At 29.7% G+C, this 26,872-nt stretch overlaps 1 protein-coding gene, 1 long non-coding RNA gene and 1 other non-coding gene across 3 annotated transcripts; all 3 read left to right on the forward strand.

Moving 5' to 3' along the window:
* Window positions 1-6,870: 6,870 nt before the first annotated feature.
* LOC120086424 (Isochorismatase family protein) lies at window positions 6,871-8,392 on the forward strand. The gene is made up of 5 exons (XM_039043067.2): window positions 6,871-7,114; window positions 7,192-7,305; window positions 7,403-7,637; window positions 7,730-7,846; window positions 8,105-8,392. The coding sequence occupies exons 1-5, from the start codon at window positions 7,067-7,069 to the stop codon at window positions 8,170-8,172; spliced, it is 582 nt and encodes a 193-aa protein (XP_038898995.1). The 5' UTR covers window positions 6,871-7,066; the 3' UTR covers window positions 8,173-8,392.
* Window positions 8,393-9,159: 767 nt separating this feature from the next.
* On the forward strand, window positions 9,160-12,442 carry LOC120086769 (uncharacterized). The gene is made up of 3 exons (XR_005484322.2): window positions 9,160-11,791; window positions 11,970-12,064; window positions 12,155-12,442. It is a non-coding gene; the product is annotated as an uncharacterized LOC120086769 (long non-coding RNA).
* A 10,458-nt stretch (window positions 12,443-22,900) lies between these two features.
* On the forward strand, window positions 22,901-22,982 carry TRNAS-GCU (transfer RNA serine (anticodon GCU)). The gene has a single exon. It is a non-coding gene; the product is annotated as a tRNA-Ser (tRNA).
* Window positions 22,983-26,872: the final 3,890 nt, after the last annotated feature.

Genomic DNA, 26,872 nt, shown 5'->3' on the forward strand with positions numbered 1-26,872 from the left:
AAGAAGTTCTCCCGACACCTAAATAGAGCGTCGGGAGTTAGGTCGTCAGGAGAGACGGTCTCTCTCGACGAAGTAAAGGATCGTCCGACACCGTAAAGGTTCATTGGGAGTTCCTGGGGACCGTCGAAAATTCTCGGGAACTCCCAACAGATCTCCCGACGGCCGTCGAGCGGCATCACCAGACCCCTTCTTCTTCCCCACTCCCCCACAGCCGTCCCTATTTTCTTCCTCTCCCTCTCAAAATTTTCCATCTTTCTTCCATGTTCCTCATATTTCTTCACCATTCTTCCTCCCTCACCCCATTTTCCCATCATTTTACACTTTAACTCTCATTTTCTCCATTTTTCCCATCCAACTTTTCTTCCATTTTTTCCATCAAATTTTTCTTCCATTTCTCCCTTTTCTTCCATCCTTTTACACTTTCCATTTTTCCCATAAAATTTTTCTTCCATTTCTCCCTTTTCTTCCATCAATTTTTGCTGTCGTCGCCGCCGCCGCTGCAATCAACTACCCGCCATCGCCGTCGTCTCCTCGTTGATAATTTTCTCATTTTATTTTATCTTGTATATTTATTTAAATCATATGTGAAATGCCCATTAAAATGTGTTAAATATTGTATTCGTTTTTGTTAATTTTCTGAAATTGTTGTACAAATCATGCCCATCAATATTATGCCCATTAAAATCTTATCTGAATTTTTTTTTGTACAAATCATGTCCATTAATATTTCGTCAATTTTGCAGAATATATTTGTTTTACAATTCTCTAAAATTGTTGAGAGTAATTTTATAACGAACATGTCATATGATGTTGGTTATTTGGAGCCTAAGCATGCCTGATTTAACATTTCGAAGATGTTGAATAAATGAAAGGTCTATATTAATCTAAAAAATATAAAATAAATCTTTAAACCTCCAATTTGGTACTTAACACATTTAATATTTTAAAAAAGTTTAAAGAATCTACTAGACATAAAACTAAATTTTGTGTCTAATAGAAAATTGAGCTTTAAATTTTGTGTCCAATAGACTTGTAAATTTTAGAAGATGTTGAATAGATGAAAGGCCTATATTAGACAAAAAAATGAAAGCTTGGAGACGTACTAAATAAAACATTTGAAAGTTGTTAAGACAATTTAAGCGGTCTAGGGACCTATGTGTTTATTTTTCCTTAAGAAATGAAAATTATGGAACTCAATCCTTAATAATACTTTGTATTTTGTCCTCTAATCCAAGTTATTGTTTTGGATTACAAGTTGATCAGAAAATATTTATTTTTAAGGATGAATAAGAATGGATTAAACTAAGGAATAAGTTATCAGTAGGGTATAGAGAAGGAGTATCATTGTTTGTCATCATTGTTTACTCTTGAGAAATTTGAGTTTTATGTGTGTTGGTCATTGTTTACTCGTTTTGATGTTCATTACCACCCGTATTGGAGTTTGAACGTGTTGTGGATGTTTATCGATATAACATTTCAATGTTTTTGTTTTATTGTAGAATGTTGTTCGGAGATGAGCTGGGACAATTGTTGAAGATGTTGTGTACGAGAAGTGTTCTAGATGTTGTTTGATTTTACTTCTTTTATATATTTGTGATATGAATGTTAATCGACTTCGTTTGGATATTGTAATTTCTAGTATCGACTTCGTTTGGATATTGTAATTTTTTATTTGTTATAAAATGGACTTCATTTTCGTTTTTTAGTTATGTAAATCTTTATTTGGTATAATATGTTTTACAGGTTTTCAGATCAAATTTTAAAAAATTACAAACGATATATTAAATTTTAATACTCCCCACGCATATAGGATCTTCCGACGCACTTTAAAACGGCGTCGGGAGTTATGGTGGAACTCCGAACGCCTACGTGGCGTTGGGAATTAAGGGGAACTCCTGACGCATTGTAATGCATCGAGAGTTCTTGGAACTGTCAACACCGTATATTGGGCGTCGGCAGTTCCAGGAACTCCCGACGCACTACAATGCGTCGGGAGTTCCCTCTAACTCCCGACGCTGTTTAAAAGTACGTCGGGAGATCCTCTTCTGACGGGTTTCTCTAGACCAAACTCCCACGACCGTTTATGCGTCGAGAAATCCTCTCCCGATGAATTTTCCACACTTTCTCGATGAAATGTGACGTCGAGAGAAGTCAGATTTCCTGTAGTGCCAGCAATTAACGGATGTTGTGTAATTTAATTAAAGAGTTTAATTATTTATCCAAGTACTGTTGGAGCTTCAATCTACAGGTCCCCACTATAGCTCAACAGGGATTTAATCTTTGGATTAATTTGAAGTGTTCAAATTAATTATAATGTATTTGATACATTATGAGAGAAATTTGAATATGATTCAAATACCAATTATATGAATGAGATTCATGTAATTAAATATAAATATGATTTATATCGAGAGAAATTAAAATATTTGGATATGATCCAAATATCATTTATATGGATGAGATTCATATAAATGGATTTAATATAAATGTGATTTATATTAAATACCATGTATAGTTAAGAGGGAATAAAATCTATAGTTTATGTTGTATTTGATGCAATATAAAACTATAAGCTATATGTTATATTTGATATAACATATAGTGTATATATAATAAAGTAGTTATTATATATTTTATTTTATTAATTTATTTGAAATTGATAAAAGGGGAAGGAGTTATAACCCCTTCCCATTATTCTCTCGATAACTAACTTGCAATAAAAGAAGTTGAGAATCATCTTCTTCCAAACAATTACAGAAAAAAGTTCTCTGAGAAAATCTCCCTCTCATCCTCTCCATCTCCTTCTCTCTTCCTAGGATTCAAGCAAAGCCTACAACTCCTGCTTGAGTCTTTAATCCCGAAAGAGAATACAAAGGGTTCTCGCTTGGTAGTGTCCGTGTGTGAAGAAGGAGATCTACAAAGAAGGACTTCTGTTCGTGGCTAGTACGAGGGATTACTTGAAGAAAGGTTCTTCAAATGTGAGTTTTCTTGAAACTTGTTTTCTTTGTAAAAGTATGTTGTAATTTAATTTAAATGCATATCTTTTGTATGTTCACTGTAAATTTGGTATTCAATAATTAATGAAATTTGGACGATCCGCTTCCACTCAAGAATCTCTCATGTCGAGTCCCTTCAGAAATGAATAGTCTCTCTATATAACACCGTTACTAGAAGACATTTCACTACAATGACCATAGGTGATTTGACCTTAATTCTGAGTGAGTTGTGAGCTCCTGTTTATGAGGACAATCCTTTGATTTGCATGGGTGAGAGTGTCTTTGTTAGCCGACTCAACAAGCTTACCATTTTCGGGATCTGTTCGATAAGGGAGCTAGGAACATAACTACACAAATGGAACTCACTCCTTCCCGTCCTTAGGGAAAGTAGAAAAATTTCTCCCTTAATAGCTAATTTCGGGTCTTGAACATTAAGACCTCAACCTCTCACTTACCCAAGAGGTGTTAGTTTATAGTTGGATTATAATTGTTTATTCATTAGAAGAATCAATGATACATAAGAAGTTAGAGGTAACCATAGGGGTAAAACAGTAATTTAACGCAACTATAGTTATGAGCGATTTGTGAAGAGTCGACTCCTTTGTTGATTGATTATATCTGTGGACACAGAATTATATCTACAGTGTGAAGAGTGCAACAATCGATCTTTAGTGGAGTAATCGATAGTTAATGAATATTGATTAATTTAATCAAAGAGTTTAATTAATTAATTTCATATAATTGGAGCTCCTAATTTGTAGGTCCATAGAGTCCTCTTGTTAGCTCACTAAAGGATAGATAAGAGGAATGATTTTAATTGTTCAAACCAATTAATGAAATAACATATTAGTGAGATTAATATGATATGATTAATTATAGATGTGATCTATAATTAAGAGAGAAATATTTGAATAAGATTCAAATATTAAATTCTTACGATTTAGATCCATGAAGAATTAATTAATTAATTTTGAGAGGTGAAGGCAAATAAACATGTGATGTTTATTTATTTATTAATTAACTATATATATTAAATTCATTGAGAGGTGAAGATAAATAAACATGTGATGCTTATTTATTTATTAATTAACTATATATATTAAATCTATATTAAATTGAATTTAATATATATGGTTATTTAATTCGTACGTTAATTAATTGAACAAATATTATTTAATTAATTGAGCTTAAGGGTAAGTTGGGAAAGACTCTTCTCCATATAAATATCCATTTATGACTAATTTAGGGGATGAAATTTCATTGAAAAACCCTAGCCTCCAATCTAGATTTCCCCTTAAATTTTTTCCTCTCAATCATTCTCTATTATTCTTCCTCCTCCAAAGTGATAAAGACCACTCTTCTACCTTTGAATTCCTAGATAATAACAAGGTTGCACTTGTGGTAGTGTCCTTTGTTCGTTGAAGAAACGTACGTGAGAAGATGGAGAGGAAAATGTGAAGAGTTCGGGATTCGACAAAAGTTTGTTGCTGTATCCCTTTGTTTCTTCTTTTAAAGCATGCTTCTATAATGTTTATCCATTATGATATATATTTTCTTTGTTGTTTTTGTTTCCTTAAAAACTGAAAAACAAAATGCAAAGTGATCTCACGCTTCTGCGGGAATTCAATTCCCTTTAGATCAAAAGATTGCCCTTGTAGACAAGAGTTCATATCTCACTCAGGATTGAGATCGAGTTACCTATGATCATCCTATGAAATGTGAATTTCTGCAATCAACGGTATTATAAAAAGAGATTAATCATTTCGTGATCTGGTATTATACAAACTCTTTGTATAGGATACCCTCACTCGCATGTTTCCACATGAACGATTAGGATCAAATTGTTTGTAACACTTTACAACTTTTGTAACAATTATAAAGTGGGTCGTAGCGGTAGTGTCACCAGGATAAGGCACCAAATCTTATCCATATACTACAAACCATTTAGATTATTACTATGATCTACTTGTGTGTGAACCAAATAACCTTAGTTCTTTATTTGATGGATTATTGCATATAAAAAATAATCAATCATTATTTCAAAAAACATATAATTACAAGGCTTTAGAGCATACATCCCAACACTTAGAAGGCTTATCAACGAAGTCCTTACATAGAGATCAAAATCAGAGAAAACTACGAACGAAGACTTACTTGATTTCTGATTGAGTGCAAGATTGAAAAGACATAGTAAGAGAGGAGATCAACACATGATAATCCAACTCTAAACTCCAGCTACGGCCGAGCAAAACTCCCGTGGCAGCTACGGCATACGACGTGTTCAGAGGCAGCGGCATGGTGCTGTACAGGGAGGTTAGTTAAGAGAGAGGGAAAGAGAGAGAATAATGGAACCTTACCGGTAGCAACCTGAGCGGTATCACGAAAGATGGTCAATACATGACGGTCGACGGAGGACAAGGTTGGAGTGCAACGACTTGGAGGGTTTCATATTTTTTTTATTAGGGTTTCTTATTAGGGTTTCATATTTTTTTTTTTATTATAATTTTAAAAAATATTTGATGATAGTTAATTAATATCATAAATCAATGACATTAAAACTGTCTTAATTTTCGGAAATACGGAAACTTTTGCCTTTACCCATTAAAAATGCACTTATTTCACATTTATGACACTTTTTTCTCCCTCCAATCTCAATTTGGCTACATGCTTGGGTTATAAAAGTGCCATTTAAGGATATACACTTTGTAGCTGGTAAACATATTGGTTCCTAATTAATTTATTTATCTATCTATGTAAGAAATATTAAATTTTAATAATAATTTTATGAAGGACTAAATGGTAACAAATTTTAAAATGTAGAAACTTAATTGTTACAAAATTAAAAGTACGTGTATAGACTCAATTATCATATAAGTCAATATTTAGAGATTAAATGATTCTTTTTTACAAAAATTTAGGGGCAGAATAATTTTTAACCTATCTTTCAACATTGAAGGACGTATTAGATTAAATCGTTGGCCCAAACTTAAAACTTAACCTCATAATAATACATAAAGAAAGAAATAAATAAAGAGAGACCAAGGAAGGGAAAGAAAAAAGGGATAATTGTATGGCTAATAAAAAAAAGTCTCTAAAATGAAATTTGTTCCACAATTTTATGAATTTTGTTCCCTTTTTTTAAGTCATCTCGGTCTAACTCTTGGCTCTAGTTTCTTGTTCTTTTTTTTTTTTTCGTTTTTCTCAATGTTTCATCATTTACGACGATTAAATGTTAACACTCTTTGCTATTTCTTCTCACTATTTTTATTAAAAGTAGGAGAGCAATGAAAATCAAGAATATGGATCGAAAATAAAGATATATAGCAAAAAGAACAACAAGTGAGATCAGCAAGAGCAAAAGTCGAGAGGTTAGTACACACGTTTTATATATAAAATATTGTAATAATTTCATTAAAAAATTAGATATCGTTTTATAACCATTTGATCTTTTTTTTTTTTTTTTTTAAATTAAGTCTATAGATATTACTTTCATGATTCCTCCTCCAAATTTCTTCCTTAGTTTTTTTACTTTTTACCCATATTTTAAAAAAATCAAAATTAAAAAATTAAAAAAATAGTTTTTAAAATTTTGTTTTTGTTTTATAATTTGGTTAAGAATTGAACTAGTGTACTTAATAAAATGTAAATCATTGTAAGAAATAGATGAGAAAATAAACTTAATTTTTAAAAATAAAAAATAAAAATGGTTGTTTTTAAATATAGAAAAATGAACCAAAATATTTATACAATATAGAAAAATTTTAGAACTATCAGTTGAAGTCTATCAATATCTATTAACATTTATCATTGGTAATCCTAAAATTTTAGTATATCTTATAAATATTTTCTAACGGTTTTAAATAATTTCTCAAATAACAAACAATATAGTTAGCAAAGATGACAAATTTTGGTAAAGGGTACAATTATCCGGTCGTATCCCTTCATCTGTCGTCTTACGGAGCTGTTGTGATACTTCTCTTCTTTATCTGATCTTGCCAAGGAATTCATTATCAAGCCATCGCTATTTTCCCCAAAATTCCATCATCTTTCTCTTTCTGCTGCTTTTATCCATGGCGGATCAATTGAAACACACTGCTCTTCTTGTTATCGACATGCAGGTTTTTCCCCTTATCTTCTTCCCAATTCAAGTCCTCTTCCCCATAATCCAACTCTTTCTTTCAATTCTTCGTTGCAGAAAGATTTCCTTGACGAACAATCCGTCTTCGCTGTCCCCGGAGCCACCACCATACTTCCCTCCGTCATTAATACTGTCGAAATCGCAAGGAACCGCGGGTTGTTCATCGTTTGGGTCCGTTTATCTGAAAACGAAAAAGCCCTAATCCTCTGTTTGGATGGATTTCAAATATTGAATTGAATTAGTTTTCGTTTTGCTTGCTTTGCCCTAGGTTGTTCGAGAACATGATCCTCAAGGACGCGATGTTGAACGGTTCCGCCGCCATTACTATGGCAGTGGGAAGCCGAATCCTGTTTCAAAGGGAAGCAAAGGGGCAGAATTAGTCGAAGGGCTTGAAATGAAAGAAGGAGAGTACAAATTGGTGAAAACTAGGTTCAGTGCTTTCTTTAATACTAATTTGCATTCCCTTCTGCAAGGGATGGGTATTACTGATTTGGTCGTCTCTGGTAAACATACATATCTACTGTTAATCTGTATTCCAATGTGAATTTTGTAGATTAAATGTTTGAATTGATGCATGGTATGTTATTAATTCTAGGTGTTCAAACCCCAAATTGTATCAGACAGACTGTTTTTGATGCTGTAGCTTTGGATTATCATTCTATCACTCTTCTTTCTGATGCAACTGCAGCTGCTACTCCCAAAATTCATCATGGTATCTCAAATTTCCTCCTCTATAAGCTTTTGAGTTCAGTAATCAATAGTGATTTGTAATGTTGTTTACTGGACCTTTAAGAGTGTTGAAGTATTGGTATAATTAAATTTAGCTAACCTGTTAGTTTGAGTTTTTAGGTTGATTAGTGATTTAAAATCCCTTTCTAAGAACGAAGTATGATTTTTGTATTGAATCTCAAGACCAATGTTCTTCATCTAAGGATTGATGAGGGAATTTTTTGAATTTATTATGTATCAGGTAATATCACTGATATGGAGAATGTGGGAGTTGTGGTCATGAGAGTTGATGAATGGGGGGGACTCTGACGCTTGAACCCAATTCTGCCATTGGAAATGAAGTTCTAAATCTTAACATCTTGGTCGCTGGCAATTTTGATCTACTTCTATGAATCCATGGTTTGATCTTCAACAATGCTTCTTGTTTTCTTTTTTCCATTATGTAAAGACATTCATATTGAAACAATCTCTCAACTTTGATACTCTTACTCTGTATAATAAAAGAAAACAAGCTTTCTTTTTCATGGAAGAGAAGGGTATTTCTTCTCTCTCTCTCTCTCTTCTTTTGCAGTGGAAGAAATGAAAAGAAGTATTGTGTACTAACCAGATCCTCCTTTAATTTGCAATGAACAAGTATGTTTTCCATATTTAGGTAATAATATAATTCACTACATTTAGAACTTTTTTTTTTTTAAATAATGTTATTTTAATATTTATTAACAAAAATAGAGTTGTTTGAAAGTATTGACGAATATAGAGTTGTAAAATCGTGGACGGGATCCACAAGAGTCCGCAGATAAATCCTGTACTCAATCCACGATTTAAGGCTTAAACGTGACTTGGGTCTACGATTTTCTAGCCACATGTCATCTATATGTTGAAAAGTAATTTCACAAGTTTGTCTCGTGAAGTTGCTTCACATGACAATTTATTCATCTTCACAAGATGTATTTGTTTTTTTTTCATAATGTTGTAAGTTTGTCTCGTGAAGTTACTTCACGGAACAATCTATTCTTCTTCATGAGACGTATTTATTTTTTCATAATGGTGTAAGTTTATCCCGTGAAGTAGGGTTGGCAAAAAAACCCGACGGGACGGGGATTCCCTGGTTTGACCGAGGATGGGGTCAAACCAGGGAATTTAATCAGGGCCCGTCCGGAGACGGGGCAGGGACGGGGACAATATCCCCGCCCCGATCCCGATTAATCCCTGACCCCGAATTTATATATATATTTTTATAAATATATATATATTTATATATATATATATATATATATTTAGAAATTTTATAAACTTATATAGAAAAAGACCCAAAAATGTAAAAGCCCAAAACTCAAAAGTCCAAAACTCAAAAGCTTTTCCCTAAATCCCTAAAATTATTACCTCCCTCCCCTTTCCTCTTTGTCGAGTCGACTGTCTCAATGTCTCTACACCACCTACTCTACTACCTCAGCGTTTAGTATCCCCTGCTGTGTCGACCCTCTTGAGTCTCGCTCTCTGCCTACCGGTGCCGGCTGCCGAGTCGCCGACCCTCTGGCCTCTCGCTCTCTGCATCCCTCCCCAGTCCCATCTCGCCCAAATCCCTCCACTCTCGCTCTCGCTCACGCTCATAACCTCATCCCTCACGGCCTCCCCTCTCGCTCATCCCACTCCACAGTCCACTCCATAAAACAGGCCCTCTCCACTCCATCCTCCGTTGAAGTATGCCTCAGTTGAGAAGTTCGTCCGACGGCGTTTCAGGTGAAGATCTAACTTTTGTGTTTGGCCGTTTGATAATGAGTCTTTATTTTTTATACATATTTGATTGTTCTGAGAAATATGTATGTTTGTGTATGTTTGATATTTGAATGTTTTGAATTTTAGGCTTGAATATGTTTGGAAAATATGTTTGTGTATGTTTGAAATTTGAATGTTGTTTTATGGTAGGTTGAAAATTTAAATTAAATTTTTGGTAGGTTGAAAACAATGTCGTCACCACCTTCTACAAATAAAGATTCTTCAAATCTAATTCCAAGTTCAATCCCAGATCCAACCCCAAATTTAACTTCATGCTCATCGAATGATGATAATTTGAATGTTGATAATTGTGTTGTTCTTGATGAGGATATTGAGAAGGGATCTTTAAAGAGGAGATTGACATCGGTTGTTTGGAACCATTTTAAGAAACAAAAAATAGATGGAGTAGACAGGGCGATTTGTAATTACTGCAAACGAAAATTAGGTGAAAGTAAAAATGGAATCAAATATTTGCATGATCATATTAAGATATGCCCATATAAAGGACAAAAGGACATACGACAATCCCTATTGAATCCTAATAGAGAGAAGAACAATACATTGAGCTTATATAACTTCGATCAAGAAGCTGCAAAAAAAGCATTAGCTAGGATGATAATAAAACATGAATATCCTCTCTCAATAGTTGAGCATGAAGGTTTTAGGGAATTTTGTAATGTCATCCAACTATTATTTAAGATGTGTCAAGAAACACAATAAAGAAGGAGATTTTGAAAATTTATGAGACTGGAAAGTTGAAAAACATGGCATTTTTGAATGAGATCAAAGGAAACATTGCCCTGACAACAGACATGTGGACTTCCAACCACCAAACAGAAGGTTATATGGTCGTCACTGCTCATTTTGTCGATGATAGTTGGGTTTTGCAAAACAAAATAATTAGGTTTATATATGTTCCTTCTCCACACACTTCTGAGATGTTTCATGAAGAAATAATGGAATGTTTGTTAGATTGGAATATTGATCGAAAATTGTCATCAGTAACTGTAGATAATTGTAGTACTAATGACTCTATGGTTAATATGCTTATTGATAGTTTGGGTGGAAACTTAATATTGGATGGGAGTTTGTTTCATATGCGGTGTTGTGCTCATATTCTGAACTTGATTGTGAAAGATGGGTTGACAGTGATAGGAGATGAGATCGAAAGATTACGTAGTAGTGTGTCTTTTTGGGTGCATACACAAAAAAAAGAAAGAGAAATTTGAGGAAACTGCTCGACAGTTGAATGTTTATGATGGTTAGATGTTGAGTCTTGATTGTTGTACTAGGTGGAATTCTACCTATTTTATGTTAGTCACCGCATTAAAGTACAAAGCGATTTTTTATTGATTAGAACAACGAGAACCAAAGTACAAGTGTTTGCCTTTGGATTAAGATTGGGTATTAGCAAAAGAGATATGTGAGAAACTGAAAATATTTCATCACGTGACTGAAATATTTTCTGGATCCAAATATCCTACCGTTAATCTTTTTTCCTAAAATTTTGTAAATTGAAATTGGCTATTTCTGAGTGGACTAATTCTGTCATTCAAGAGATCAGAGACATGGCTTCAAATATGATGTCAAAGTTTGATAAGTATTGGAAGACAATTCATGAGGTAATGGCTATAGCTGTAGTTTTAGATCCACGTTATAAATTAAAGTTGACTGAGTTTTACTTCCCTAGAATTTATGGAGATGGTTTTTTTCTTGAAGTGGAAAGGATTAAAAAAATTTGTTCAGATTTGGAAACAGAATATCAGTGCATGAAGGTGAAAGTGGTGATTATGCTAGAAATTTAGATGGAACCTCACAGAATATCGAATTTGATGATTTTAATGATTATGACTTGTTTGTATCAAATTCCAATAATATGAATCAGAAGCAACAGTTTAATGCATATTTGGATGAATCTATCTTACCTCGAGCATCCGATTTTGACATTTTGAGTTGGTGGAAATTGAATGGTGTCAAGTATCCAATTTTACAAGAAATTGCAAGAGACATATTAACTATCCCGTTATCTAGTGTTGCATTAGAGTTGCTTTTAGTACATGTGGTAGGATTGTAAGCCCACATCGTAACAAACTTCATCCAAAGACGATAGAGGCTTTGATGTGCGCTCAAAATTGGATTACAATTTTGACAGGTTAGTTTGTTTATTTTGTTTTACATCTTTCTATCATTTAATATATTAATAAATATTTTCTTTTATTACATCTTTCTATCATTTAATATATTAATAAATATTTTCTTTTATTACATCTTTCTATCATTTAATATATTAATAAATATTTTCTTTTATTACAAATATTTGACAATGTAAGGTACAAGCACGGGAAAAGAAATGGTTGCACATTTAGCAACTGTTCTAGAAGATGCAGACAATAAGATGCAGACAATTGATGGCGTGGTGACTAAGGTATATGTTCAAGGATTAACATTATTTCGTGGTCTAGTTTTTTTAAAAAAAAATTTATGACATTATTTGTTTATTACATTTTAAATGTAGGAATGAATACAACTAAGGATGAGATGATGCCAAGAAAGGTGATGGTGAAAGATTTTATTGTGAAGTTGTTGAAGAGAGAAGGACGAGTTTTATTGAAAGATTTGATGGTGAAATACTTATTTGAATGTATAAGACGATTGCCTTTAATTGACTTCCTTATTCAAACTTTATTGAATTTTAAGTTGTAAAGTTATCTAATGGATTTGTTATCTTTTAAATTGTTGATTGATTGTCAATTAATTGTCAATTGTGTTTATTTCATAGAATAGTCTATTGTTTTTTGTTCATTTGTTGTGCATTAGTCAAATTTCAAATAAAATCACTTGAATTAAAAAACGAGGAATTTGATATACTTTTTTAATGAATTTTCTGTGGACTAATAAAATTTTAACTAAAAAAATGGGGAATTCCCGCGGGAAACGGGGAATGGGGCCCGCGGGGACCCCGTTTCTCTAACGGGGAATTCCTGCCCCCGTTCCCGCCTTCAAATGGCGGGGATGGGGGATAATTTCCTCCACGGGACCGGGGATGCAGAACACCCCCGGCCCGGCCCGGCCCCGTTGCCAACCCTACCGTGAAGTTACTTCAAGAGACGTCTCGTGAAGTTACTTCACAGAATAATCTAATTCATCTTCAGGAGGCGTGTTTATTTTTTCATGACTTTGTAAGTTTGTCTCATGAAATAACTTCACGAGACATCTCAAAGACCAAGTCACTATAGAAGTTTGCCACAGTCATCTAATCAATTTTAATGGTTTTTTAAAAGTAATTTAATGGTTTTTAATGGTTCCAAATTTAATATAATTTAATGTTTTTTAATGGTTTCAAATTTAATGATTTTTTTAAATAAAAATATGGAAATCATAGACCTCATCTACGAGTTTGGTTTCATTGACTAAGTCATACTTAGACATGGAGGCCACGACTTGATTTAACAATAATCGCGAACTGGTACACGATTTTGCTATCCTATTTTTGTCAATACTTTTCTTTTCCACCTTATTCTTGTAATTTCTTTCCCATGTACCCTATTTTTGTCATTGCTTTAAAAAAAAAAGACATTATTTTTTAACTTAATCCCTACCATTAAGATCAATAAATATCATTCACGCTTCTAAAACGTCTAATTGTATATGAGAACTTAAATTTATAACTTCAGGAAAATGAGCACACATATAATTGAGTTATGTTTATCACTTTTAACACTTTCCATTTTCGCTATTTTGCATTCCAGTAAGTTTTAGTATTAGATGTCCAATTAGATGCATCCAAGTCTAATTAATATATTTTACAAACATGTTTCTTATTCTATTAGTGTATACTTTGCACCTTTTGATCAATGATATGTTCCTAAATTAGTTTAGTTATATTATAAAATAAAAACAATTCAAGTTGATAATACTTATATAAGTGTTTTCAAAAAAAAATAAAACGATTATTATATATTGGGGGTGTTTGGCTCATCAACATGAGTTGAGTGGTCCACCAACTTTAAATGTTGGTGGAGTTCGTTGGTATATTTTACCAACTCACCCCAACTCTCATTTTTTTCATTTTTTTCGATGACTCCACTCATTGACCACTTTCGGTGACTATCGATAACAACTCTAGCGACCAATTTTGGGCTTCGACAATCACATGTGATGACAACTCCAGCAATCAACTCCAAGCTCTGACAACTCTGGCGACCAACTTCGAGCTCCAACAACTACCTCCAGTGACAACTTTGACGACCAACTTTGGTCTCTAGAAATCTTCGCGCGACAAACTTCAACAACCAATTCCAAGTTCCGGCAACTATCTCCAATGACAATCCCGTGACCCAACTCCAATGACCACCTTCGTGCACTAACTCTGACGATCACCTTTGTGCGACCAACTCCGACTACTAATTTCAGGCTCCGACAGCCACTTCTGATGACCAACTCCGACAACCACCTTCGTAGGCCCCGACAACAATTTCTGACTACAAACTCTAACGAAAATCACCTTCGATGACCACCTTCGAGCAAGCAACTCCAACAACCACCTCTGACTACAAACTCTGGCGAAAATCATCTTCGATGATCAACTTCGACGCCACCTTCGTGCAACCATCTTCAAACTCTGAAAACCACCTTCGACAACAAACTCTAATACCACCTTCATGCGACCAACTTTAGGCTCCGACAACCATCTCCGACTATAAACTCTAGTGAAAATAATCTTCAATAATCAACTTCGTCAACCACTTCCAACTATTATAAGACTGATGACTATTAAAGTATATCGTAGGGTTGTTGATTATATAAATAATAGTATTTTGTATACAATAAGTGCAATATTTATACATAAAAATTTATAAAATATATTTTTATTTAATTGAATTCACATATCAAGTGAGTTTAACAATATCTAGACGAAAAGTATGTATGTAGTTCAAAAATATGTAACATATAAAAAAAATCATAATAATTTAAAAAATCATAAAATAAAGATTTTTTATGAAGAATTAGTGAAAAATGAAGACTTGTTCTCTAATGATCCTCCAAACCTGGAGGAACGGAAAGTAAAATTGTTGAATAAATGTGGTGACATTCCATTGGCTGCTGAGATGATAGGGGAGATTCAATTAAAAAAATCCATGATAAGGTAAAAATACAAAGCAACAACAAGAAGAAAAAGAAAAAGAAAAGATGATAATGGAATTCATGGAGAAAAATTAAAAATCAAAAGTTTTGCTTTCTCTTTGGTTTCTCTTTTTTTAACTATATTTTTGCATGAAATGTAATGAGTTATTGTTGTTCATTACCCAAAAAAGAAAGAAAGAAAAACTTTAAAAAATAAAAGAAAAAAATTGTAATCGATATTTTGTTCAAACAAAGATGAATAGAATTATTGAATAAAAAATTTCAAAACAAAAATAGTAATCATCAAAGTAGATTATTTAAAAAAAAAATTAAAAATTACATAGAGAGTCTAGACATATGAACTCGGATCAAATAACTTTCCATCATAAATACAGACATATGAACTCCACAAAAATATAAACTCTATAAACATATAAAATCCAGATATCCTATCTCAATTCATTCCATAGATTGATATAAGATAATAGAAATTTTCTCAAAATAAAATTGAAAAAAAAGATTGGAAATTGATGCTGAAAGGCTCTTATAATTATTCTTTTTTAAAACATATAATTACCATCTTTAGTATAATGTTGAAAGATTATTAATTTCTTGGACAAAAATCAATTTATATCCCTAAGTTTTGAGAGTTTTATTGATTAAAACCATGAACTAATAATTGCATCATTTTCTTAAGTGTATCAATTTATACTTTCATCCAAATTTTGTTTGTCTAATGTCGTGTGAAACTTATAATCTGAGTCAAATTAAACTTCTAAATTAGCATTAGCCAATCAATTTAGACTCTTCAGTATAATTACATTTGAAAATCATTCATGCATTAATTCTCAAACATGTGTCGACTTCTTCAAATGTTGATTTTACAAAATGGAAGATTAGAATAAATGCATGAATGATTTTCAAAGAAAATTTTGTCTAAGAGATTAAATTGATTTATTTAGTAAAGTTTAGGGGTTTAACTGAAACAATTAAGAACACAAGGTTTTTCAAACAGAATGTAATAAAGAGTGTAAATCGTCATACTTATAAAAGTTCATGGTTTAAATTCATACGTTATTAATTCAATATTTAAATTGATAAAACTCCTAAAGTTTAGAACTATAAATTGATATTGCTCTTAATTATTTGTTTATAAAGTATTTAGAGAAATTAGAAATCATATCAATTTCTTTATATTGTTATGACGATGATAACAATAATAATCTAGAAATCTAACAAATTTAGAATGGGGTAGTTGCAAATATAGCATGCAGGCCTAAAGTATTAGTAGATATAATACAATACAAATTTTTTTTTAGAAATAGCAAGATTTAGATCTAATTTTTGGAGTTTTTCAATGCTAGACTATATCGTTAATATAAGTCTATAAATGATAGAGACCACCACTTACAGATTTTGTTAATATTTATAATTCTTGAAAAATGTTGTTATACATTTGATTATTAATTCTAAAATAATTATATGTTTGCAAGGACAAACTTTTTTAAACCGGTACCTTCCTTTCTTGAATAAGGAAAAAAAAAACATTATTATGTACATGTGCTTTTTTAAAAAATGTATATATATATATATATATAATTTAAAAGTAAATAAATAAATAATAAAGAAAAGGTAAGCTAACACGCTTCATGTTTTAGAATTTTTTTAAAAAAAGAAATCAAAACAAATTCATTAATAATTGATATATTGAAAATTAAAATTGAATATTAGGGATTGATGACAAAATATTGTGATTTTCTATGTTTTGTTATGTACCATTTTTCCTTTTTTCTTTTGTAAGGTACTTAAATAATTGAATATCTTATCACTTTCTTTACGTTGTAATTTAAATAAAAAAAAGAAAACGTATCCAGAAATCTATTCTATTTTTAAAAATTAAAAAAAAAACTTTTTTAACGCTTCATTTTCAAGAATACAATAAAAATAAAAAGAAATTCATTACCAAATAGAGCCCAAATTTAATTCTTAAAATTTGTAGGATGTTCATTCACATGTTAAGTTATAATTATTTCATCAATGAGAGTTATTTTGTTATTTTCTATCATGAAGTACAGATAACAATAAATTATTATTTATTTTTTTTCCCTTTCAAGATAGCATATGATGTATCACAAAATCATTTTAATATTTCATTTTATTTTTTTTAAAGAAAAATAATACGAGTTTAATTATTTCCCTCTAAAAGACAGCAAATAAAAAACCAATAATACATTTTTAATCATTAAAACCTTGTCCTAAGACCTAACAATTAAACTTTTCAATATTTAAATTATATAAAATACGACATATTTCACTCTACTTTTTTTAAGAAAAATCAAGAACATCTCCCATAAGTATCATGTTGAAAACAAAAATCTACCATCTTGTCAACTCAAATTTCAAAATTCCCATAAAATAAATGGGACAACAGGTTATGTACAAAACATCAATTTTAACCCCTCATTTTTATGAAATAACAATTTAGTCCTTCAACTTTAATATGTATAATTAACTTTACAATTTATAATGATTTAATCTTTATTATTAAATTGATTAAAGGTCAAGTTTATTTATAAGTTATAAATACTAAGTTGTTACAACTTAGTTGGTAACCAATTTATTTTTCTAAATTATGTTTGTTTTTTTACAACTTATTTACCGAAGTTTTTATCTTTTCGAATTAAAAACCTTTTTTTTTTAGTTGTGAAAACTTGGTTTGATTTTTTTTAAACACTACTAAAAAGTAGATAAGCTAATTAATTTTAAAAAACCTAAACTAAAAAGCTAAAGGGTTATCGAACAAAGTTACGTAGTAAAAATTAACAATTAAATTTGATGAGTTTTTTATGATGTAGACTAAATTGTTGTAAATTTGAAAATATAGAGACTCAATCGTTACTTTTAAGAAAGTTTAGGACCAATCCTCATTTTTGTTATTTTTAAAATATATAAATGGAAATTAAATTTTACACAAGAACAAAAAAAATAGTGAAAAGTAAAGATTAGAGTGTCAAACAAGAACATGAATGACTTAGTGAGAATATAATAATTTGTAAGAAACAGTTTGTAAGATGGTGAAAGGAAACAAATCATGTGATTTATTCAACACCACTTTTTCTTTTCATATGGTTTATATGAATATATATATATATATATTATATTATATAATCCCCAAAAGAATAATTGATATTACTGAAAAATAAAAAATAATAATAATAAAATAAAAATCCAGCTGTTGAGAAATGTTAATAGAATAGTCGCTGTTAAAGGGTCAAATCAATTAGGCATTGGAAGTGGGCTCAGGATGGTCAAAATAGTCCAACAAATATGTGGGCCAGCTGGGCCTACTGGGCCGCCAATCCTTCAAACAAGCCATTTTTAAAGTCAAACCAAAGTTTGACCACACACCATATAATAATATATAATAGGAAAAATTATTTTTTAGTCTCCGAGTTTTGAAAAATATGTGTTTTTAATCCCTGAACTTTTAAAGCGTGCTTTTTTAATCATCGAGCTTTTTTGGAATAGGTTCATTTGGTCCCTAAACATTAATTTTTTATTATTATTTTAAATAAAAATTATTTTTTTAAGATTACCTCCTCTCTAAAATTATTTTTAAAAAATATTTTTTTAATTTGAAATCTCATATAACTATATAGAGTGAAAATAAGAAATAGTTCGGTTGCCTTTTAAATATATTCTTAAAAATTTGGAGACTAAAAAAATACACTTTAAAAACTCAGGACTAAATGCATCTATTCTAAAAAGTCATAAACTAAAAAGATATGTTTTGAAAACTTAGAGACCAAATACACGTATTCTTCAAGACTAAAATGGTAGTTTGCCCATATTATTATATATATACTTGAAAACAACATTGTTTTTTAGGTCTATAGCGTTGTCAGGCAACCTGTCGTTAGCCCCTGTCTTAGCCCCCATAGAAACCCTCTCCAAATTATTAATTTTTAAGAAAGTATCAATTTATACCCCTAAATTTTAGGGTTGTATCAATTTAAACTCATAATAGAAAAGTAATTTAGATTGTGAACAAATAATTGTATCAATTTAAGTTTGAATTTTTATAGGTATATCAATCTACACCCTTCGTTATATTTCATGGAAAAAATTATATCGAACTTATAATTGTATCAATTAAATACCTAAACTTTCATAAATGAATCAATTTTAAGACTCTTAGTTATAATTTCCATTGAGAACCGTCTATGCATTTGCTTTAATAATCTATTTTGTAAAATCAGTATTTGAAGAAGTCTATCCATTAGTCAAAATTAGTGATATTTTCAATTTGGTTTTATGATTTAGTCAAATTTCATAAATTGTTTTTGTTTTTGATGATTTTTGTTTTCGAATTAGATACATATAATTGAGTAAGAAATAGAAGACGACTGAATTGGGTTATAAAGAAAAAGAAAATTAGAAGAAAGGTTTTTGAGCTTTGAGTTTTGTATATATTTAGTCAATGAACTTTTTAAAATTTATAATAAGTCTTTGGCCGTTTAGAGAGTTTAGTTTAGATATGATATATAGAGTTTATATTTATGTGGAATTTATATGTTTTTTCATTTATATGTCTTTGTTTGGAATGTATAGTTATGTTGTCTGAATTCATATATCTATGTTTAGATGCAGAGTTGAGTTCGCATGGCCGAAGTATCTGATGTAGTTTTTTGAACTCTAAATAACCTATTTTTATTATTACTATTTTTGTTTTGAAAATTTTTTATTCAATAATTTTACTCAACTTTATTTGAATAAAATATGGATTGCAATTTTTTCTTTTATTTTTTTTAAGTTTTTCTTTCTTTCTTTTCTTTTTTTTTTTTCTTAGTAATGAACAACAATTAACCCATTACATTTCTGGTAGGAACATGGTTAAATAAAATGGAAAATCAAAGAGAAATAAAGCCTTTTGATTTCCTAATTTTTCTCCATGAATTCCATCACCATCATATTTTTCTTCTTCTTGTTGTTACTTTTTTCACTAATTCTTGCCGGAAAATGTTCCAAGAAAAAATTCTTCATTTTATGATTTTTTTTTTGTTATTTTTTACATACTTTTCAACTACATGCATACTTTTGCAAATATTCTTAACATTCATTTGATATGTGAATTAAATTAAATAAAAATATATTTTACAATTTTTCACATAAAAATATTGCACATAACGCGGGCAAAATACTATTATTTATATAATCAACAGTCCTATAACATACTCTAACAGTCATCAGTCTTATAATAGTCGGAGGTAGTTTTCGAAGTTGATTATCGAAAATGATTTTCGTCGGAGGTGGTTGTCGGAGCCTAAGTTGGTCGCATGAAGGTAGTATTGGAGTTGGTTGCCAAAGTTTGTCATCGAATGCGGTAGTCAGAGCTCGGAGTTAATCGTCAAAGTTGGTATCGCGAAGATGGTCATTGAAGTTGATCATCGAACGTGATTTTCGTCGGAGTTTGTAGTCGGGAGTGGCCATCGGAGCCTATAACTGGTAGCACGACAGTGGTTGTTAGAGTTAGTCATCAGAGTTTATTTTTGGAGGTGGTTGCCGAAGCATAGAATTGGCCGCCAAAGTTGGTCGCGCGAAGGTGGTCATTAGAGTTGTCTTTAAAGGTGGTTGTTGGAGCCTAGAGTTGGTTCTCAGAGTGTCAGTGACCAGTGGCCGATGAGTGTTGCATTGAAAACACTAGAAGAATGAAGAGTTGAGATTAGTTAGGTTGAGTTAGTAAAATATACTAACTAAACTCCACCAACATTTAAAATTGGTGAGCCAAGCATTGAGTTGGTATATTTTATCAACTCAACTCATGTTGGTGAGTCAAACACACCCTAGACTTTTATTGTTGTGTCTAATACGTTCTACAATTTTGAAAATTATTTAATAAATACTCAAACTTTCAATTTATGTTTGATAAATCTCCAAATTTTTTATTTTTTTGTCTAATAACTTTTTGTCCTACTCAATATTTTTTAAAATTCATGAACCTAGTAAAAAAATTGAAATTTTAGTATTCATTAGAAATAAGTTCGACTTTATAACTAATAAACCAATTGATTTTACAAATTTTTGTAATATTATAGAGAGTTTTGTTAATCATTTTTAAAGATAAAATCGTACTAGACCCAAAATTAAAAGTTCAATGACCTTTTAGTAACTCTTGAAAGTTTAAAAACTAAATAAGCACAAACTTCAACATTTAATTTAATTTCACCTACAAAGAAATTGCTAAGTTTTATGAAATGAGTAAAAACAATATATAGACACCTTGTGATATCAGCGAAACAATAAAAACTAAACTAAACTTAAATCCAAATTGAAAAGTCGAAGAGTAAATTGAAAATTTTAAAATGATGGAGACAAAACTAAAATCATGGCTAATGATAGACAATAAATTTGTGATAGAACAGTTTTACAATCGCTGTCAAAACGAGCATAACTTAGTCGATATACGTTTTAATAACTAAAGAATCCATAATTTGAATCACACTCTATTGAGCTAAAAAAAAAGAACATAAATGTTAAGTTTTTTTTTTTTTAATTATTATTATTATGTCATGATGGTAACATGAAGTGAATAGGTTAGCTACACAAAATAAGGGTGGAAAAGCAAAAAGAGAAGAGGAAAGAAACGCTGTGTTAGGTGGGAATTACATTTTAACCCCAACATTTTTGGGCCATCATTTCTTATTTATATTCAATTAATATATCTTTTAGGCTTTCATCATCTAAAATTATCATTTATTAGTTCTAAGTAGATTTATTAAAATCAAAATTTGAACTTTTTAAGTACACAAAAAGAAAAAGAACAATAAATTTAATGATCAAATACACTAAGTTCAAGAATATATTAAATTTATATGGCTAAAAAATTAAATTTTTACAACTTAATCAAAACAAAACTCAATTATTTTATTTATGTATTATTATTATTATTATTATTTGAAAATGGGTTTAAAAATCAAACGAAAAAATCCAAACAAGAAAGAGCCATTGAAAGGGGTAGGATGAACAGAAAAAATTAAATAATTCAATAATGATTTGAATTGAAAATGACTGATTTAAAGGGAAAAAAAGGAAGAAGGAAGAAGATTCAAAGCATCATTCATAAATCATAGAAATATGTTATAAAATGAAAAGAAAAATTTTTTAAAAAAAATAAAGGTTTGGGGTCTTTTTTTCAAGTGTGGCCGTGTGTCTTCAAATTCTATAACCTCACTTTTTTACTTTAAGATTCGGATAATCTTTGTTAAATATTTTATGGCCTACCCTTGAAATGTCCTATCAAAATCACTTGAATTCTCCCCTAATAATTCTAATTATTTAATTCTACAATTATCGTTTTTTTCGTATTCGATCGATTATATGAATAATATTTCAGCATATTCATATCTAAAATGTTGAATCGACAAAAAAAAAAAAAAAAAAAATGTTAAGTTGTCAAATTTATACAAATATCGATGTTGATAGATGTTTCTAAAAAAAATTCAAATAATATTTAAATTAGTAAATATATATTAATCGATTTTGAAAATAAGTTAAAATGTATATTATTTATATTATATTCACATTAGTGATGTTTTGTTATTTATTTTTTTTCTACTTGTTTTATGGATTTTCTTATTGTGCAATGGAAATGTTGATTTATCCTTCATGAAAATTTAGAAATATCAATAAAAATATTGATATGTTAATAGAAATTTAATATCATTTATACATCCTAGATTGCACTTATCTTAATATATTCTACTTGAAATGACACAACAAAACAACTCAAAAGTGTTTTTTGAAAACTGAAAAAGAAAAACAAGGATTTGTTACATAGTAGGTTATATGATTTATAAATTTTCATTTCAAAATTTTGGATTACAATTCTCAATATAATAAATTTTATATTAATTTATGCCCCGTTTGATAACGATTTTAAGTTTAAAAAAATTACTTTTTTTTTTTAATTTTTAAAAATATTGATAAAAAGTAGATAACAAAGTAAGAAGTTTATAAGTAGAATGACTATTTAAAGGCTTAATTTTTAAAACTAATCAAAAGCTAAAATCAAAATGGCTATCGATTAGGGCCTAATTAATTACACTAAAGTTGTAAAATATATATTATTGTCAAACATGTTGCTTTGGCCGAGTGGTTAAGGCGTGTGCCTGCTAAGTACATGGGGTATCCCTACGAGAGTTCGAATCTCTCAGGCAACGAAATACGAAATTTTTTATATCTCTAATAAAGGGATTACAATATGTATAGTAACCCTGTAATTGAATTGTAAATCATTTTAGTCCTCTAGAACAAGAATTATAATATCGATATCAAACGATTTATGGATATATCACCAAATATTTTGGTCATTGTTCTAGAATAAGTCCATATAATTGAAAAAAAAAAAACCCATAATTTTCTTAATCATGTCGTCTATAATCACAATTTTCACAATAGCTATTTTTTTTTTTTAATGGTTGTCCAAGGTGAATTGACCTCTAGGCACAAGTTATTATCATATTCATAATATATCATATTAATCACACAAAGATGTATATGCAACTTAAAATGTATCTTAGTATTTTTTTAAAAATTATTTTAAACCAAAAGATAATATTTTTTGGACATGCTTCTAAACAAAACATTTGTGTTTTTTTGATGAATAGTTTCATTATTACTACATTCACTTTATTTATGTCGATGAATACCAATGTCTTCTTTCTTTTGTCTAAATATTAAATTCTTTATTTGGTTGTCACAATCTTGTTTTTCTAGAGAGAATTTATATAATATTTGTTGATTTGTATTATATTTTTTATTAAAGATAGATATATTGTATTTTAGACCATGACCAACCTACACCTTTCTTTTTCTGTTTTTTTTTTTTGGACATTCTCATCTTACAACCCCTTTTCTTTTATTTCCTTTTATAATTCAATAATTTTCTACACCGAGAATGAAGAGATATTAAATTTATGTTTTTTTTTTTTTTTTTTATCGATTTATTAGGTTTTCTTTTTTGCCCCTTTTTGTTTTTATAATGTTTATTAGGTTTTTTGAGCTTGACATAAAAATTAATTATAATTATAATACTTATTAAATAAATATTTAACAAAAGAGTTGTCATTGTTACGTTATATTTTGTTCATTTATGTGTTACCGAGAAAATGCTTAAATGGATAAGTGTTTTGACTAACTTATCCGTGTATTATGAGTTTGGTCTTAGGACTGTTTGGGACATTGAGATGGTATAAGATATGAGAAGTTTTGATGTTTGAAAAGTTATGATCGAGTATAATCGAATATGTTCAAGCACTGAGATAATATACGATACACGAAAGGAAAATGACGGTGAGATACGAAATACGTTCCGAAAATGGGCCCACAAACAATTAAAATCAGTGAGATAGAATAATTGGGATGATAGGATGTAAGAATATACCATCTCATGTTGGGTCCCCAAACAACCTCTTAGTGTTATGAGATGTCTAATTAATATTTGTTATCAAATTAGAAGAAACTATTTTAAATGACAAAACTGTTAAAAATATTTATAAATAATAACAAAATATCACAATTAATTTTTGATAGACAGTGATAAACTACTATCTGAAGCAGTCTATCGCTGTTTATCGCAATCTATCAAAAATAGATTATGATATTTTACTATTATTTATAAATATTTTAATTCATTTTTCTATATTTGAACACTTATTTGAATACAAATACTCTAGGATTACTTAAAAATTGTGAGACAGGCAATGAAGTGACCTTTTCTTTGTATATTTTCTTGGACAAAAAAATTCATCCATGTTTTTTTTTTCTTTCATTTTTATCAAAGTACTAGCAAAAAGTGAAAAATCCCAGAAGAATTTTTTTTTTTTTATTTTTTTTTTTTAAAAAAAGTTTTCACCTTTTTTTCCTCCACATATTGTGCATTAAATAATCTCTGAGTGTCTGAGATCACCATCAAAATTATTAAAATTTTGAAGATCCTTACTTAGACAACCATAAAGAAACAAAACTTCCATTTGTTTGGCTTTCAATTTTAAAACATAAACTTGTACTGTCTTCTCTCTTTCTTTAATCATTTTCCTTTATATATTTTCTGACCTTTCTGTAATTTATGAACTTTGTTTGCATTCTCTTTAAATACTAGCCATGGAATGGAAACTATATATAAACTACAATTTTTTTTATTATTTTTTTTTCTAAAAAAAGATGGGTTTGTTTTCTTCAAAACAAAAAATAAAAAAAAAATCCTTCTAGACATAAATTCTAGGATTTTCCTCTCATATCAAGTAAAGTTTATATAATTATAGGAATATTAAGTTTATTTTTGTTCCTGAAGTATGAATTTTATTCTACTCTGTTCGTTAAACATTCAAAAGCCTTCATTTTAGTCATTAAAAGATGTTTATTTTGATCCCCATCGTTAAGATTTTGTTAACATTAACATAATTATGGAGTAGCTTGTAATTTTTACCCACTCCCTCAATATCGCTCTTCTTTTTCTTTGTAAATCGTTACCCCTTCTTTTTTATCTATTCATGAGCGCCATCACTGAAGTTGGTGTTTGTTCCATCTAGATCGTCAAGTAATTCATCACCCTCTTCCGCATTGGCTGTAACTCCTCCAAATGGTACTAATTTTATTTTTCATAAAGGGTTTCGGATTTTTGTTTTTTTATTCATCCCATTTTTCTTTTAAAATGTTGGTAAATAGGAGCCATTGATTTTGGGGACATTACGAAAAGCTTGTGAGAAATGAGGTTTTCTTTATTCATCCATTTTTGTTATTTCCTTATAACAAGAATAAGGATTAATTGATTGAATTTTTTTTCTTTTGTTTAGCTAGGGTTTTGACGACAACAAAACAGCAGTGAAAATGGTCTAGCAAGGATAAAGTTATTGAGGAAGAAACAAAAGACGGTGGTGAATTACATGAGGCATGATATTGCTATGCTCCTTCTGTTTGGTTAGGAAGCGCTGCTAGTATGCAAGTGGGTCATTTACTTATTTGTTGTCTTTGTTAAAATTAATTTAATCGATGTCCTTTTCAACATTGTTTCTCTCTGCTTCTAAAATATTTTAATCAAAGAGATGAAGTTGTGAAGCTTATTTTTTGGTTGAACATGTGATAAAAGAACAAAATTAATTGCACAAAAGGAACCTCAAGATTCAACAATTTTAAACCTAATATTGACCAAGTCATTTAGATGCAAATCATCTAAAAGTACAAGCGACCTCAAATTTTGTTAGAGTTAATAAAATCTTAACGGTAGGGGTCAAAACAAGCACTTTTTTAACGTTTAAAGATTAAAACGAACGTTTTCAAAAGTTTAAAGATCAATATAAGATAAAGTTTGTAGTTCAGAGACCAAAATAATATTTAAGTTTAAAAATTTTTAATAAATCAAATAAATTCAATTATAATATGGTTAAAACTAAATCAACCAACTTTTTTTTAAGATTAAAGGCTAAATTACTATAATTGAAATGTTTTAATTAATACTGAAAACAAGGAAGATTAAAAGCAAAAATAGAGGATGGGAATGTTTGCTCTTCTTTTTATTTTCAATGTTTACAAATATTTGGGGGAGTTGATATAGTGGGTGAAAAGGGAATAAGAAAACTTCCATATATGGACATTTATACCAAAACAAGTATACCACATTCACAACCTGTAAATATAATCCATCTCTCTTTATAATAAAATAATGACTCATTAAAGAGTGGGAAAATAAAATAGCAAAACCCAATTAAGCTTCTTTTCTTTTCTTTTCCCTTTTTCTTTTTTTAAAAAATTAAAATTATGTTCTTTTCACGTCATTTCTTACCATCGTTTTCATCTTTTGAAATGTAACATTTGAAATTTTAGATAAGTACCAAAAGAATAATAAAATTCGAAGAACTCTTTTTTTTCTTAAGTTCTTAGAAACACCACTTGAATTTTGGAAACATTTCTAAAATCATAAAGAAATATACAAGTGAAACCGTGGAAGTAGTATTTAGAAAAGGATAATTTTCAAAAAAAAAAAAAAAAAATTAAGGTCCCATTTAATAACTATTTCGTTTTTATTTTTTAAAATTAAGACTATTTTCTCTCC

The sequence above is a fragment of the Benincasa hispida genome, chromosome 9 (assembly GCF_027475165.1).
Source record: "Benincasa hispida cultivar pf3 chromosome 9, pf3_genome.v1.1, whole genome shotgun sequence".
NCBI lineage: Eukaryota > Viridiplantae > Streptophyta > Magnoliopsida > Cucurbitales > Cucurbitaceae > Benincasa > Benincasa hispida.

Coding starts and splice junctions, on each gene's coding strand:
- LOC120086424 (XM_039043067.2), top strand. CDS start 7,067: ATGGCGGATCAATTGAAACACACTGCTCTTCTTGTTATCGACATGCAG. Junction 7,638..7,729: donor TACTGATTTGGTCGTCTCTG/GTAAACATACAT, acceptor TATTAATTCTAG/GTGTTCAAACCCCAAATTGT. Junction 7,847..8,104: donor TACTCCCAAAATTCATCATG/GTATCTCAAATT, acceptor ATTATGTATCAG/GTAATATCACTGATATGGAG.